We start from the raw sequence: 17,030 nt of genomic DNA on the forward strand, positions 1-17,030 counted from the left end.
GCAGTCCGAATATCCAAAACGACTCAACACCTTCTCAACGTAATGGGATTGCAGAAGTGTGATCCCACCCTCATTATCTCTCAGTAGCTTGATGTTCAAGATAACATCAGCCACACCAAGGTCTTTCATCTCAAAGTTCTGAGATAGAAACGATTTGACCCCCTCAATGACTTCGAGGTTTGTTCCGAATATCAGTATGTCATCAACATACAAGCACAGTATAATTCCTTCGCCCCCACCATGGCGATAGTATACACATTTGTCAGCCTCATTAACAACGAAACCAACAGATGTCAGAGTTGTATTAAACTTATCATGCCATTGCTTAGGTGCTTGTTTCAGGCCATATAAAGATTTTATCAACCTACACACCTTTCTTTCCTGACCATCTATCACAAAGCCATCAGGCTGTTGCATGTAGATTTCCTCCTTTAGCTCTCCATTTAGAAAAGCCGTCTTAACATCCATCTGATGGACGAGAAGACCATGTGAGGCCGCCAACGAGAGTAATACTCGAATGGTGGTCAGTCTAGCCACAGGTGAATAAGTATCAAAGAAATCTTCCTCTTCTTGCTGGTCATAGCCCTTGGCCACAAGCCTAGCCTTGTACTTTTCAATCGTACCATCGGGCCTAAGCTTCTTTTTGAACACCCACTTACATCCCAGTGGTTTGCAACCATAGGGACGGTCAGTGATCTCCCATGTCCCGTTAGCCATGATGGAATCCATCTCGCTACGGACCGCATCCTTCCAGTAGTCAGCTTCTGGAGAGGCATACGCTTCTGAAATAGAAGTGGGAGTATCATCCACGAGGTACATGAAGAAATCATCACCAAAGGTCTTTGCAGTCCTTTGTCTCTTGCCCCTACCAAGGGTTTCCTCGTCATCCTCCTCAGGATTTTCATCATGTGTTTGTTCATAATATTCCATAGGGATGGCAGGTTCAGGAGTCTCCTCAGATTCCTGTCTAGAAGTGCTTTGCATATCTCTCATAGGAAAAATATCCTCAAAGAATGTAGCATCCTTAGACTCCATAATTGTACCGATCTTCTGGTCAGGTACCTCAGATTTCACTACTAGCAATCTATAGCCAACGCTGTTCTTAGCGTAGCCCAAATTAATGCAGTCCACGGTCTTATGTCCAAGCTTACTTTTTTTGGGGATCGGCATGTTGACTTTCGCCAAACAGCCCCAAGTGCGCAAGTACGAGAGTGTCGTCCTTCTCTTTGCCCATTTCTCATTGGGAGTGATCTCACTATCCTTTGTCGGAACTTTATTCAGGACATGACATGCCGTCAATATAGCCTCCCCCCACCATGCCTTGGATAAACCCGATGTATCTAACATGGCGTTAACCAAATCAGTTTGAGTACGGTTTTTCCGCTTGGCAACCCCGTTTGACTGGGGTGAATAGGGAGGCGTCCTCTCATGAATAATGCCGTGTTCCGCACAGAATGAATCAAACTCACTCGAGAAGTACTCTCCACCACGATCTGACCGGACTCGTTTAATTTTCTTTTCAAGTTGATTTTCAAGTTCTGCCTTATAGATTTTAAAGTAGTGTAGAGCCTCATCTTTAGTATTTAACAGATACACATAGCAATATCTAGTGTAATCATCTATCAATGTCATGAAGTATCTCTTTCCACCTTTAGTCAACACACCATTCATCTCGCAAAGATCAGAATGTATGAGTTCTAATGGTGCCAGGTGTCTCTCCTCCGCGGCCTTATGAGGCTTGCGAGGTTGCTTAGCTTGCACACATGAAAGGCACTTAGAACCTTTGGCCAAAGTGAAACTCGGGATTAAATCCAACTTGGCTAGCCGCGTCATAACACCAAAACTAATGTGACAAAGACGTGAATACCAAACTTTAGATTCATTAACATTCGAATGAATATGGTTCACGACTTTATTACAAAAATCTGCGAGGGAAAGGCGGAACATCCCTCCGCTCTCATAACCTTTTCCAACAAAGAGTCCATATTTTGTAACAACTAATTTATTAGACTCGAAAACCAACTTAAACCCTTCTCTACATAGAAGGGAGCCACTAACGAGGTTCTTCTTGATGGCGGGGACATGCTGCACGTTCTTCAGCTGCACGATCCTTCCCGAAGTAAACTTCAAATCGACCGTGCCAACACCATGAACAGAAGCACTCGCGCCATTCTCCATCAATACGGACCCGTGACCTGTGACCTGGTAAGAAGTGAACAATGAAATGTCAGCACACACATGAACACCTGCACCTGTGTCCACCCACCAATCATTGGGTTGAAACACTAAAAAAACAGTAAATAAATTACCGTACCCAGATGCACCATTCTCATTGTTGCCCACAATCATGTTGACAGACTTGGAGTCCTGTCCTGACTTCTTGTACTTGTTTGGGCACTTGTTGGCCCAATGTTCAACCGAACCGCAAGTAAAGCAGCCCTCGTCCTTCTTGTTCTTCTTGAAGGTCTTCTTACCCTTCTTCTTAAAGTCGGTATTGTGTTGGACACCGTTCTTTCCCTTGGGCTTGTGGGAGTTGAAGTTCTTCTGGTTCACCATGTTGGCAACAGAAGTTGCTTCGGCCCCTTTTCCGTGCGAGTCTTTTGCCCTCGAATTCTGCTCAACACTCAGATGGCCAATGACATTCTCCACAGAGAATTCACGCCTCTGATATTTCAGAGCGGTGGCAAAGTTCCTCCAGGAATTAGGGAGCTTAGCGATTATGCAGCCCGCGACAAACTTGCCCGGTAACTCGCACTTGAGAAGCTCAAGTTCCTTAATAATGCATATTATCTCATGAGCCTGCTCCAATACAGGACGGTTTTCAACCATCTTGTAATCGTGGAACTGCTCTATAATATACATCTCGCTCCCTGCATCGGCGGCCCCGAATTTAGATTCGAGCGCCTCCCACAAGTCCTTGGCGACATGCACATGTAAATATGCGTCGACCAGTTTATCTCCGATCACGCTAAGAACTGCTCCGAGAAACACAACGGTAGCCTCCTTGAACGCCTTCTCCTGTTCAGGAGCAATCGTTCCCGTGGAGACACCGGTGACCCAGAACACGTTCATAGCCGTGAGCCATAACGTGGTCTTAGTCTGCCAACGCTTGAAGTATGTACCGGTAAACTTATCCGGTTTCAGTGCAGCGGCAAAGCCACTTGCCGAGAAATTCCTACACATAATAGGTTTTTGGATTGTTGAGTAAATAGGCAATTTCTCGATTAAATTAATCCATGAGTAAATCACTAGCATGGCATTGACTAAGTTGATGACGTACTGACTCTGATCTAAACATGCACGTACTAAGCAAACAGTAGACAAATCTACACATACTGCTAGTACTGCTAATATGAAGATAATCAGGAGCGGGATAAACGAGTTATACCCTCCAGTAGGCCACGCAGAGGCCGCGGCTTTGGTGGCAGCAGCGGCGTCCTCGGCGGCTTCAGCTTTCTCGGCGGCGGCACGGTCGGCGTCGGTGGACATGGTGACGAGGCGTGGCGTGGCGAGGCGGGCGGCGGAGGAGGAGTGCGCGAGGGCCTCTTCTCTTCTCAAGCTCCAATAGCATGTAGGAGAGAAACTCTTATAAACCACTCCAACTCTTCTTGCACTTCCGGGGTGGGACTAAACTTCCCACCACACCTAGTGCCATATAACCCACATGGGTCCTTAGAGATTTTTCAGAAATTACAATATGGGCCTAGGGCCCATCTCAGATTTCAGCAGGAGCTTTTATGCTCGCTGATGGAGACCAATCACTGCTTCACTCACTACCAGCGATCGATTAGGAGTTGGGCACGTAGACACAATCACATACATTCTGAACGCACTTGATTGTGTGACATGTACACAATGTACACTAGCAAAATAGGAAAAAAAAAAGGCAAGACACGCACTAGTGGCACCAACAAATCGAAGCTTGTCTGCATGCGTTCGCCGCCCGTCACAACGTGTAAAGTGCACATCTCTTGCTCCATCGACCGACCACGGAAGTTCATCAATCACGTCAATGCCTACATATGCGAGCGAATGGATCAGGCCATCAGGGACGATGTGATGCCTTGTATCATTGCTGCGTGCGTACATACTCCTCTCCCAGAATAATGCCAGACCTAACTGATGGATGGGATGAGACGTGACAACTGGTGCTTGCCTTTTAAAATAAAAAAAATCCCATCTAGAAGATAGAGGAAGAGCTGAGTAGAGTATGGGTCATGCTAGCGCTTCAAGACAAGAGATCAGAAGGGCTTTCATCCACGTTCCATTTCCACTGAAATTGGAACCAGCGTTTTTTTCCCGATACAAAGGGCGCCTTTTTACTAACTCAAAGCATTCCTCAAAAAAAATAAAAAATAGAGTGAAACATTAAGGAAATACAAAACACAATGAATAAACACCCGGCCTGTGAATAACTAAGATGCATACAACCAGCACCGACACATAGGACTGGACACGAGCCGAGCCGAGCTGAGCTTGATCCGAGCCTGGCTTTGGCTCGCTCTGGAGCGGCTCGGCTCGGCTCGGCTCGCTCAGCCAACGAGCCGACCTCAGGCGGCTCGGCTCGCTTCAGCTATGGCTCGGCTCAGACCGAGCCGGCTCGCAAGCCATTTGCCCCCAAAAGTACAGAACCTCTGTATATAGTCCAGTTTTGATTTTTTTGTAGCAATTAAACCCATATTTTGAAAAACAAAAAGTTTATATTGCTAAAAGTGGAACATTCAGCAATCTATTGTTTTAACAAAAGGTCATAGAAATGAAAAATAAGCTTTCATCTATTGAATTTTGGACAGCACTTCCTTTGAACTTTACACAGCAAAGCATCAAATATTGACAGCCACACGAAATTTTTTGCATAGCACAAAGCTTCCACAGCAAAGCATCAAGTATTGACATAAAAACTGAGAAAATGTTGACAGCGAAACAATAGGACCGTAGTTCATCACAACATCATTCAAGGACCGTAGTTCATCACAACAAACACATAATCCAAAGTTCATCACAACAAACACATAATTCGAAGTTCATGACAACAAAAGAAATGGCTCGAGACGATCGCGTTGACCTCAACAATCCACATGACAAGATCATGTAGACATCCATCTTCAAAGTAGCAAGAGCAACACCAACATGACGATTATCTACATGTAACACAGATTTGGAAACATATTGGGATCATGTAAAGATATGAAAACTGAAACATGTCAAAAGAATAGTTACCAATTGTTGTTATCCCCCACATCAACAATCTTGGGCAACTTGATATTCTCAACATCGTCCTCCTCATCTTCATCTCTCTCCTAATTATTTGGAAGTTAGCCACATACAAGAAATAGACAGAAAGCATAGAAGAAAAGAGAGGAGTCATACCACCACATTGAAGTCCTTGTGAGAACCTTTGATATAACTAGCACCGCACACCAAGGCTTCCACCATTTCTGGTTTCAAAGAACTCCTGTAGTCATCTAAAACCACACAAGTAGACATATCTAAGTTCAAAGATAGGATGACAAGTTAACAAGTTAACATCCAATGTAACAAGTAGACATACCTAAAACTCTTCCACCCGTGCTAAAAGTTGATTCCGAAGACACGGAGGTATCCGGGACAGTCAAGAACCTCTTTGCCATCATTGCCAATACGGGGTATCTAGGTGCATTCACCCTCCACCAATCAAGAAGATTGAACATAGGATCCATTGCCTCATTCAAGTCATCTAGATAGTTTCTAAGCTCACTTTTTGATGGTGTTGATGAAGTTGCTGATAAGAAGGACTGAAACTCACAATCCATAAGTGGCATCGAGGTACTTGTGTTGCAATTGTTCTTGGCTGATGATCCACTAGCTCTTTCTCCAGCTTGCTTATTTTTCGCAACAAACTTCTCATACAATGTGTCCAACTCTCCGCGCACAATATTCTTCTCAGTATTTGCTTTCCCCACAGCATACATTTGGTGATAGCGCCACTCAACATACCTCATCTTGTACCTTGGGTCCAAGATGGTAGCAAGCACCATGACATTGTTCGGCTCATCCCAATACTTGTCAAATTTATCCATCATTGCATCACCCATTTTCTTGTAGCATTCATCATCATGAGCCATGGCTTTTCTCAAAGCAATCTTGATGCTGACAATGTGAGGGTAGAATATGTTGGAGGTGGGATATAATTGCCCTGAAAACGCAGTTGTCACACGAGATAAAGAGAGGAGAAATGGCTTAATAACTTCAAACTTGTCCCATTCTTCTTTTTCCGGCTCCCATTGATAGTTGGCATTTGAAGCTGCATAAGAGGACAAGGCTTCCCTATACGGGCAGGCTGTATCAAGCATCTGGTACGTTGAACTCCACCGCGTGACACAATCAAGATGCAAATGGTTGCCAACCTCAACACCCAATATTTTGCAAGTCTCAACAAACTTGTGGAGGCGACTCGGTGACTTCTTGAAATACTTAACCGTCTCTCTCAAATTCTCTATCAAAGGGGCCATGATGGTTGTCCCATCTTGCACCACCAAGTTGATAATGTGTGCACAACAACGGACATGGAAATATTTGGCTTCAAAGCCCGTACCTAGAAAAAATAGCAAGCATATGACAATATATTCAACCAAAACAGCACACATATGAGCATGTTAAACCAAAATATCATTATTTGGACAAACAAAGCATATGTACTACAAAAACAGCAAGAATATGACCATATATTGAACCAAAATAGCAAGTATATGAACATATGTAGAACAAAAACAGCAAGCATATAACCATATATTTGAAGCATTGTCTAGTGTGATGGACAAACAAAGCATATGTACTACAAAAACAGCAAGAATATGACCATATATTCAACCAAAACAGAAAGTATATGAACATATGTACAACAAAAACAGCAAGTATATACCTCTCCGAACAGCAAACTTTGCCTTCAAACCTCTGACCGCAACATCATTGTTTGAAGCATTGTCTAGTGTGATGGATATAATTTTCTTCTCTATCTTCCATTCAGTCACACACTCATAGATAGCATCTGAAATCACATGCCCGGAGTGAGGAGGATCCAAATCTATGAAAGAAAGAACACGTGTTTGCATCTTCCAATCCTTATCTATAAAGTGTGCAACCACACACATATATGATATGGTCTGGTTGCTAGTCCACAAGTCGGTTGTCAGACTAATGAAGTCCACATCCTTTAGGGCAACTTGAAGCAACTCCCTTTCTTTCTTGAAAACCCTCATGCATTCAGCTCTTATTGCCTTCCTTCCAATAGGTTGATAGTTTGGATTCAAGCACTTCATGAGAATGTTGAACCATTTATGTTCAACCATTCTAAATGAGTACTCATGGACGCAAATCATCTTTGCCATGACCTCCTTGATGAGGTCCTTATCATACTCAATGCATTGGATAGCTGGACCACTTGTTGTTGCATTGGTTTTTCTAAAAAACAGAGTAGCTTGGATGAGATCCCTATTAACCTTGTCCTTGTAATTCTTACATGTGTCCATATGTCTTCCCATGGATGAGGTGCTTCCACCTTGGACATATGCATATTGATTGTCACAATAATTACATTGTGCCTTCAACTCCATCAAACCTTCTTTCGATGGCACCTCTACCTTATGAAAGAAGGTCCAAACAGCCGACCTCAACCTCGAAGGAGCTTGACCTCTTCGCTTCTTGGCACTCTTTCATTGCGCTTTTCTTGCTTCATCCTCACTCGAACTAAGAAGTACGGTTTCTTGCTCTTGAGGCGTAGGACCAAGGCCCAGACCATCCTCGGACATGTCATCACCTTCGAAGGCTTCTTCTTCACTATCCACAAACCCATCTGAATCTGATTTGTCACCAGCCCTGGGCGGCACCTCAAACAAAGTATCTTGCTCTTCCCCGTCCTCCTCCTCGTCCTCTTCCACCTCTTCATGTTCCTCCTCTGCTTGCTTATCATGCTCCATTGCCTAGCACACAAAAATAACACACACATGAGCTTGGACACACATATATTTGACATTTGGGTACCAAAAACAGCACATATGAGCATGGGCACACATAAATTTGACTTTCAAAAAGCAAAAACAGCACATACATGAGCTTGCACAAATATATATTTGGCACATACATACCTGGGAAGATGTAGCCTCCTTCTCATAGTAGTTTGCGGAGCCGGAGGCAGCGGTGATTGCAGCACACACACCAACGCCGGCGGGGTCAGGGAGACGTCGAGGCGGAGGTTTCTTTTTTACCCTATACAACAACTCAGCGATTGGGGCATTGCTGCAATCATTTGCGAGCTTCCTCGGCAGCCGCGTAGTAGCTGCTGCATTGCCCTTCCCATTCCCCTTCTGCATCCCCGAGACCGGCACCTTGCTCTTCATAATGGATTCCAAGGTCCTCTCTTTCTCCTTCTCCTTCCCATTCGCCTTCCCCTTTTCCTTGTCCATTGTTGCGACGATAGGCGTCTGCACACATCAGCAAACAACAAACAGTCAATCATCAACAACAGTAAACTAATTACATATGGAGTCAATGTAATTTTCCAAGCAAGTAGATTTTTTTTCAAGCTGCTATGCTACATCAAGTAGATCATCAACAGCAGAAAACTAATTACACATGGAATCAATGAAAATTTTGATCTATCCATCCATTCTACCCTACAACTCCATCCATCCATGATCCATCCATCCGGATCTGCTACATCTAGCCCTACAGACTATAATACATCCATCCATGATCCATCCATCTAGCCCTACATCTACATGACTACATCCATCGATCCATCCATGCATCCATCAATAAATCAGATGCGTCATGCATGCTAGTTTAGACACGGCTAGGGTTTGGGAAGGAACAGCTACATGAGCACATCCATCGATCCATCCATCCATTGATCCATCACACACGTACTAGTTCAGAGAGCTGCGGCTATAGATAGGAAAGGAAGGAGGTACCTGCTCGTGCTCGTCACGTTCGGCGAGAAACCAGGGGAGGCGCGTCCGTCTGCGTCTGCTGTGGTGAGGAGAGGTGGCGCCGCCCGTTGCCGTCGAGCCCGTTGCTGTCGGAGTGGTGAGGAAACGGGGCGTCCCTCGTCGTCGCCGATCCAGCTTTGCGGCACAGGGGAGAGAAAGGGGCGAGGGGGAGGCAGAGCAGAGAAAGCGGCGAGGCGGCGCTGTCTCTGCGTCTCTTGTGCCCTAACGAGGGAGTGCGAGGCTGCGAGCGATGGAGATTGACGATGGATTGGGCTGGGCCGCAAACGAGTCACCGAGCTGGACCGGCCAAAACTCGGCTCGGCTCGCTCGCGAATCGGGCCTGTTTTCAGAATTGGGCCCGCTCATTTAACCTGTCGAGCCGAGCTGTAATGGGCCGAGCTGTAGCGAGTTTCGGGCCGAGCCGGAAAGCTCGCTCGTACGTCCAGTCCTACCGACACACACACACAAAGGATCACACCGGCAAAAAGCAAAGCCAAAGAAGGCTGAAGCTTTGCTGTTAGGATCACACTACTATTCCTCTCGATTCATCATTCATTCACTGATTACAACTTCGAAATACAGAGGAATCTTAAGAGAAAGGGGGATCAGAGGAAGGAGATGATGAACAACGCCTCAGCCGAAGCCGCCAGTCCGTTCCAAGCCGCCTCGTTCTTGGCATCTCCTCCCATATTTGTTGTTTGGCTGTGTGTATCCTATTTATGCAGAGACCGGGGTGTTCTCATAATATTTTGTATCCGCTTGATACTACATTTTAAGATAATAAAAGTGCCTTTCATCAAAAAAGTTTACAGAGGGAGTAATATATTATTCATTGTATTTTGTTAAATATTTGTATCGTTCTTTCGTTTAGATGCACGAGTGCAGGAACACACACTTTTATGTTCTAATAAACCATAGGACATGTGTCTAGGGTCCCCTTGACGGATGGTCTACATAGAGTGGTCATGTGTCTAGGATCCCCTTCCTGTGGCCATGATTGTGGTTGTATCCTTCTATTTCCAGTTTTAGGGCATTCTTGTGTTGTGGCCCAAAAAGACTTTGCTTTTCCTTGTTGTTGAACCTTTGGGTACTTTGTGAATTTTTGCTTTTTGTATAAAGTTTAGTAAAAAATCTAGTTTCCGATAAAACCAATCATAGTGATTATTCTTCCATAACTCATGCGTGCGAGGTTGTATGTCCTCTAAACATTTTGGTTTTGATAAAATATTGGTACCTCTGCAAGCATGTGAGAGGTTTGGAGCATGTTGAGAACACGTGGAAATAGTGAGGAAGTCATACTAGTATGTGATAGATGGGAGCGGCGTTTTGGTGCCTGGGCGTGAATATTAAAATCATGATAAATAAAAACAAAAAATCAATAAAAATTCCTTTTTTTATGCAAGATGCTTAAATGTGTGATCTTTATGCAGAATTTAGAGGAGCTCGTGCCAAAGAAAATAAAATTCGGGTCTATGAGAAACATTTGAAAACATTACTGTTTATGCCTGATTTTGTCTTTTTACCCTGCGCTCCTCGAATGTTCAAACTTCACCAAATTTTGTTTTGAACTTTTTGACATTTTAAAACGCATTCAATATGCATTTTAAAAAGCAGGTTCATGTGTACCCGGGTCTAGGACGTGTGTGCTATTTGTGTTGTTCTTTATATATATATATATATATATATATATATATTATTGTTAAATGTCTGCTTTGCAACAAGAGATACAATAACAACAACAACAACAACAACAACAACAACAACAAAGCCTTTAGTCCCAAACAAGTTGGGGTAGGCTAGAGGTGAAACCCATAAGATCTCGCAACCAACTCATGACTCTGGCACATGGATAGCAAGGTTCCACGCACCCCTGTCCATAGCTAGCTCTTTGGTGATACTCCAATCCTTCAGGTCTCTCTTAACGGACTTCTCCCATGTCAAATTCGGTCTACCCTGCCCTCTCTTGACATTCTCCGCACGCTTTAGCCGTCCGCTATGCACTGGAGCTTCTGGAGGCATGCGCTAAATATGCCCAAACCATCTCAGGCGATGTTGGACAAGCTTCTCCTCAATTGGTACTACCCCAACTCTATCTCGTATATCATCATTCCGGACTCGATCCTTCCTCGTGTGGCCACACATCCACCTCAACATATGCATCTCCGCCACACCTAACTGTTGAACATGTCGCCTTTTAGTCAGCCAACACTCCGCGCCATACAACATTGCGGGTCGAACCGCCGTCCTGTAGAACTTGCCTTTTAACTTTGTGGCACTCTCTTGTCACAGAGAATGCCAGAAGCTTGGCGCCACTTCATCCATCTGGCTTTGATTCGATGGTTCACATCTTCATCAATACCCCCATCCTCCTGCAACATTGACCCCAAATACCGAAAGGTGTCCTTCCGAGGTACCACCTGGCATCAAGGCTAACCTCCTCCTCCTCACACCTAGTAGTACTGAAACCGCACATCATGTACTCGGTTTTAGTTCTACTAAGACTAAACCCTTTCGATTCCAAGGTTTGTCTCCATAACTCTAATTTCCTATTTACCCCCGTCCGACTATCGTCAACTAGCACCACATCATCCGCAAAGAGCATACACCATGGGATATCTCCTTGTATATCCCTTGTGACCTCATCCATCACCAATGCAAAAAGATAAGGGCTCAAAGCTGACCCCTGATGCAGTCCTATTTTAATCGGGAAGTCATCGGTGTCGGCATCACTTGTTCGAACACTTGTCACAACATTATCGTACATGTCCTTGATGACCCACAAGTATAGGGGATCTATCGTAGTCCTTTCGATAAGTAAGAGTGTCGAACCCAACGAGGACAGAAGGAAATGATAAGCAATTTTCAGCAAGTTATTCTCTGCAAGTACTGAAATAAGTGGTAACAGATAGTTTTGTGATAAGATAAATTGTAACGAGCAACAAGTAACAAAAGTAAATAAGGTGCAGCAAGGTGGCCCAATCCTTTTTGTAGCAAAGGACAAGCCGGAACAAACTCTTATAATATGAAAGACGCTCCCGAGGACACATGGGAATATCGTCAAGCTAGTTTTCATCACGCTCATATGATTCGCGTTCGGTACTTTGATAATTTGATATGTGGGTGGACCGGTGCTTGGGTGCTGTTCTTACTTGAACAAGCGCCCCACTTATGATTAACCTCTATTGCAAGCATCCGCAACTACAACAAAAGTATTGAGGTAAACCTAACCATAGCATGAAACATATGGATCCAAATCAGCCCCTTACGAAGCAACGCATAAACTAGGGTTTAAGCTTCTGTCACTCTAGCAACCCATCATCTACTTATTACTTCCCAATGCCTTCCTCTAGGCCCAAATAATGGTGAAGTGTTATGTAGTCGACGTTCACATAACACCACTAGAGGTTAGACAACATACATCTCATCAAAATATCGAACGAATACCAAATTCACATGACTACTAATAGCAAGACTTCTCCCTTGTCCTCAGGAACAAACGTAACTACTCACAAAGCATATTCATGTTAAAAATCAGAGGGGTAATAATATGCATAAAGGATCTGAACATATGATCTTCCACCAAGTAAACCAACTAGCATCAACTACAAGGAGTAATCAACACTACTAGCAACCTACTAGCACCAATCCCACACTTAGAGACAAGAATTGGATACAAGAGATGAACTAGGGTTTGGAGATGAGATGGTGCTGGTGAAGATGTTGATGGAGATTGCCCTCTCCCGATGAGAGGAGCGTTGGTGATGATGATGATGGCGATGATTTCCCCCTCCCGGAGGGAAGTGTCCCCGGCAAAACAGCTCTGCCGGAGCCCTAGATTGGTTCCGCCAAGGTTCCGCCTCGTGGCGGCGGAGTCTCGTCCCGAAAGGTTGCTTATGATTTTTTTCTCATCGAAAGACTTCATATAGGAGAAGATGGGCGTCGGAGAGCCACCAGGGGGCCCATGAGGTAGGGGGCGCGCCCAGGGGGGAGGGGCGCGCCCCACCCTCGTGAGCAGGGTGTGGGCCCCCTGGCCTTCATCTTTGGCGACGATTTTTCTTTATTTATTTTAAGATATTCCATGGAGTTTCAGGACTTTTGGAGTTGCGCAGAATAGGTCTTCAATGTTTGCTCCTTTTCCAGCCAGAATTCCAGCTGCCGGCATTCCCCTCTTCATGGTAAACCTTGTAAAATAAGAGAGAATAGCCATAAGTATTGTGACATAATGTGAAATAACAGCCCATAATGCAATAAATATTAACATAGAAGCATGATGCAAAATGGACGTATCAACTCCCCCAAGCTTAGACCTCGCTTGTCCTCAAGCGAAAAGCCGATAACAATAAATATGTCCTCATGTTTAGAGGTAGAGGCGTCGATAAAAATAAAATACGGACATGAAGGCATCATGATTACTCTCATAACAGCAACATATATAGATTTATCATATGATTACTTATGTTCAAGTGATGATCTTTCCACAATGCAAAAGTATGAATCAAAAACCTTATTGGGCACTAACAAATCATAACCTCAGTCATTGGAGCAATTGCAATTTATCATAACATCAGGAAGAGTCTATGTCAGAGCTTAAAAGCAAGTCCACATATTCAACTATCATTTAGTCCTTCATAATTGCTAACACTCACGCAATACTTGTGGCTACGGAGTTTTAACCGGACACAGAGAAAGATAGGGACTTATAGTTTTGCCCCACAACCTTTTACCTCAAGGGTAATGTCAACAATAACAATTCATGCTCCCCTACATCCAATTAGATATATATATATATATCATGTTCTTTCCAACATGCAGGGCTTGCCAAAGGATAAAATGAAAAAGGAAAGGTGAAGATCACCGTGACTCTTGCATAAGATAGAAGATAATAATAAAAGATAGGCCCTTCGCAGAGGGAAGCAGAGGTTGCCATGTGCTTTTATGGTTTGATGCACAAAATCTTAATGCAAAAGAACGTCACTTTATATTGCCCCTTGTATGTGAACCTTTATTATGCAGTCCGTCGCTTTTATTGCGTCCACAACAAGTTCGTACAAAGCTTATTTCTCTGCACTAATAAGTCATGCATATTTAGAGAGCAATTTTTATTGCTTGCACCGATGACAACTTACTTGAAGGATCTTACTCAATCCATAGGTAGATATGGTGGACTCTCATGCTAAACTGGTTTAGGGGTATTTGGAAGCACAAGTAGTATCTCTACTTGGTGCTGAGAATTTGGCTAGCATGAGGGGGAAAGGCAAGCTCAACATGTTAGGAGATCCATGACAATATACTTTATCTTAGATACAAGAAAACATAACTCATTATGTTGTCTTCCTTGTCCAATATCAACTCTTTAGCATGTCATATTTGAATGACTGTTCCCAATCATAAAAGATGTCAATGATAATATATCTATATGTGAAAACTCTCTCTCCTTATTACTTCCTATTAATTGCAACGATGACCAAAGCTATATTTGCCAACTCCCAACAACTTTTTAATCATCATACTCTTTCTATGTGAAGTCATTACTCTCAATAAGACCAATATGAACTCTTTGTTTCTTTTCTTTTATTCACTCAAGATCATGGCAAAGTAATCAAGCCCTTGACTCAACACTAGTCTTTATTATATAAATATAGCTCACGGACTCGATTGCATAGAGGGATCATAAAGCAAAACTTCAAAACTAGATCATGCCATGACTTTATTCTACTAAATCAAGATACTAATAATAGGATCGAACTAAGAAAAACGGTAAAGATAGGAGTTGTGATGATGATACGATACCGGGGCACCTCCCCCAAGCTTGGCAGTTGCCAAGGGGAGTGCCCATACCCATGTGATTATGTCTCCTTCTTTGTTTTTGGCGGTGGAGGTGTTGTTGATGATGCAAGCTTGTCGTCCACCTTCCATGGCATAGGCTCACCCTCATAGAAGGATGATCGAGTCTCCGGAATCCTCAAATCTGCAAAGGAAACAGCTCGAAACGAGAACAGAAGATATTTGCGTGATACGGGAGTCAAACCTTCGGGAGAATATATAATGAATTTTTACCGACCGAAATACGTATCGTGCAAGAAAACGGAGTCCGGAGGGCACACGAGGTGCTCACGAGGTAGGGGGCGCACCCTCCACCCTCGTGGAGGCCTCGTGTCCTCCCTGGACTGCTACCTATTTTTCTATTTTTCTAAATATTCCAAAACGGAGAAATATTTCCTTAAAAATTATTTTGGAGTCGGTTTACTTACTGTACCACATACCTAGTCCTTTTCGGAGTCTGGAACGTTCTAGAAAGTGTCCCTTATGTATTCCTCCGGGGTTACGGTTTCAATAACATTGGTTTCAACATTTATGGGATTACCTGAGATATTGTGTTTGATTCTTTGACCGTTTACCACCTTCGGATTTGTGCCTTCGAAGTTGTTGATTTTTATGGCACCGGAACGATAGACCTCCTCGATAACGTAGGGACCTTCCCATTTAGAGAGAAGTTTTCCTGCAAAAAATCTTAAACGAGAGTTGTATAGCAACACATAATCACCTACATTAAACTCACGCTTTTGTATCCTTTTGTCATGCCATCTTTTAACTTTTTCTTTAAACAACTTGACATTTTCATAGGCTTGGGTTCTCCATTCATCAAGTGAGCTAATATCAAATAACCTCTTCTCACCGGCAAGTTTGAAATCATAGTTGAGCTCTTTCATAGCCCAATATGCCTTATGTTCTAGTTCGAGAGGTAAGTGACATGCTTTTCCATAAACCATTTTATATGGAGACATACCCATAGGATTCTTATATATAGTTCTATAGGCCCATAATGCATCATCAAGTTTCTTGGACCAATTATTTCTAGACCTATTAACAGTCTTTTGCAAAATTAATTTGAGCTCTCTATTGCTCAATTCTACTTGACCACTAGACTGCGGGTGGTATGGAGATGCAATTCTATGATTAACATCATATTTAGCAAGCATTTTATGGAAGGCACCATGAATAAAGTGTGAACCACCATTAGTCATTAAATATCTAGGGACTCCAAACCTCGGAAAAATAACTTCCTTAAGCATTTTAATAGAAGTGTTATAATCAGCACTACTAGTTGGAATAGCTTCTACCCACTTAGTAACGTAATCAACAGCAACTAAAATATGTGTATATCCATTAGAAGCAGGAAAAGGTCCCATATAATCAAAGCCCCAAAAATCAAATGGTTCAATAACAAGTGAATAATTCATAGGCATTTCTTGACGTCTACTAATATTACCAATTCTTTGACATTCATCACAAGACAAAACAAACTTACGGGCATCCTTGAAGAGAGTAGGCCAATAAAAACCAGATTGCAATACCTTATGTGCAGTTCTATCTCCAGCGTGGTGTCCTCCATAAGCTTCAGAGTGACACTTGCGTAGGATCTGTTCCTGTTCATGCTCAGGTACACAACGTCTAATAACACCATCTACTCCTTCTTTATAAAGATGTGGGTCATCCCAAAAGTAATGTCTCAAATCATAAAAGAACTTTTTCTTTTGTTGGTATGTGAAGCTACGTGGTATAAATTTAGCAACAATATAATTAGCATAATCAGCATACCATGGAGTGCTACGAGAAGTGCTTATGACATTTAGTTGTTCATCAGGAAAGCTATCATCAATAGGTAGTGGGTCATCAAGAACATTCTCTAACCTAGATAAGTTGTCTGACACTGGGTTCTCAGCTCCTTTTCTATCAACAATATGCAAATCAAATTCTTGCAGCAAGAGAACCCATCTAATAAGTCTAGGTTTAGCATCTTTCTTTTCCATAAGATATTTAATAGCAGCATGATCAGTGTGAATAGTTACTTTAGAATCAACTATATAGGGTTTGAATTTATCACAAGCAAACACAACTGCTAAAAGTTCCTTTTCGGTAGTAGCATAATTTCTTTGAGCATTGTCTATAGTCTTACTAGCATAATGGATAACATTTAATTTCTTATCAACTCTTTGCCCTAGAACAGCACCTACAGCATAATCACTAGCATCACACATAATTTCAAAGGGTAAATTCCAATTA

At 42.9% G+C, this 17,030-nt stretch overlaps 2 protein-coding genes across 2 annotated transcripts; both read right to left on the bottom strand.

The window, feature by feature from the left end:
• Nucleotides 1–5,216: 5,216 nt before the first annotated feature.
• On the bottom strand, nt 5,217–6,534 carry LOC125513187 (zinc finger BED domain-containing protein RICESLEEPER 2-like). The gene is made up of 3 exons (XM_087528678.1): nt 5,552–6,534; nt 5,371–5,465; nt 5,217–5,300 (listed from the first exon to the last, which is right to left on the bottom strand). The coding sequence occupies exons 1-3, from the start codon at nt 6,489–6,491 to the stop codon at nt 5,217–5,219; spliced, it is 1,119 nt and encodes a 372-aa protein (XP_087384804.1). The 5' UTR covers nt 6,492–6,534.
• Nucleotides 6,535–7,691: 1,157 nt separating this feature from the next.
• Nucleotides 7,692–8,441, bottom strand: LOC147964084 (uncharacterized). Its single transcript, XM_087529822.1, has 2 exons — nt 8,124–8,441; nt 7,692–7,958 (listed from the first exon to the last, which is right to left on the bottom strand). The coding sequence occupies exons 1-2, from the start codon at nt 8,439–8,441 to the stop codon at nt 7,692–7,694; spliced, it is 585 nt and encodes a 194-aa protein (XP_087385948.1).
• Nucleotides 8,442–17,030: the final 8,589 nt, after the last annotated feature.

This window comes from Triticum urartu, chromosome 6A, assembly GCF_056163025.1.
Source record: "Triticum urartu cultivar PI428250 chromosome 6A, HENAU_Tu73, whole genome shotgun sequence".
Lineage (NCBI taxonomy): Eukaryota > Viridiplantae > Streptophyta > Magnoliopsida > Poales > Poaceae > Triticum > Triticum urartu.

Excerpts from the sequence above, each read along its gene's own strand:
- LOC125513187 (XM_087528678.1), bottom strand. The coding sequence starts at position 6,491 with ATGGCCCCTTTGATAGAGAATTTGAGAGAGACGGTTAAGTATTTCAAG. Across the intron at positions 5,466-5,551 it reads CACGGGTGGAAGAGTTTTAG|ATGACTACAGGAGTTCTTTG; the intron begins GTATGTCTACTT and ends GTGTGGTTTTAG. Across the intron at positions 5,301-5,370 it reads ACAAGGACTTCAATGTGGTG|GAGAGAGATGAAGATGAGGA; the intron begins GTATGACTCCTC and ends CCAAATAATTAG.
- LOC147964084 (XM_087529822.1), bottom strand. The coding sequence starts at position 8,441 with ATGGACAAGGAAAAGGGGAAGGCGAATGGGAAGGAGAAGGAGAAAGAG. Across the intron at positions 7,959-8,123 it reads AGGAGGCTACATCTTCCCAG|GCAATGGAGCATGATAAGCA; the intron begins GTATGTATGTGC and ends TTTGTGTGCTAG.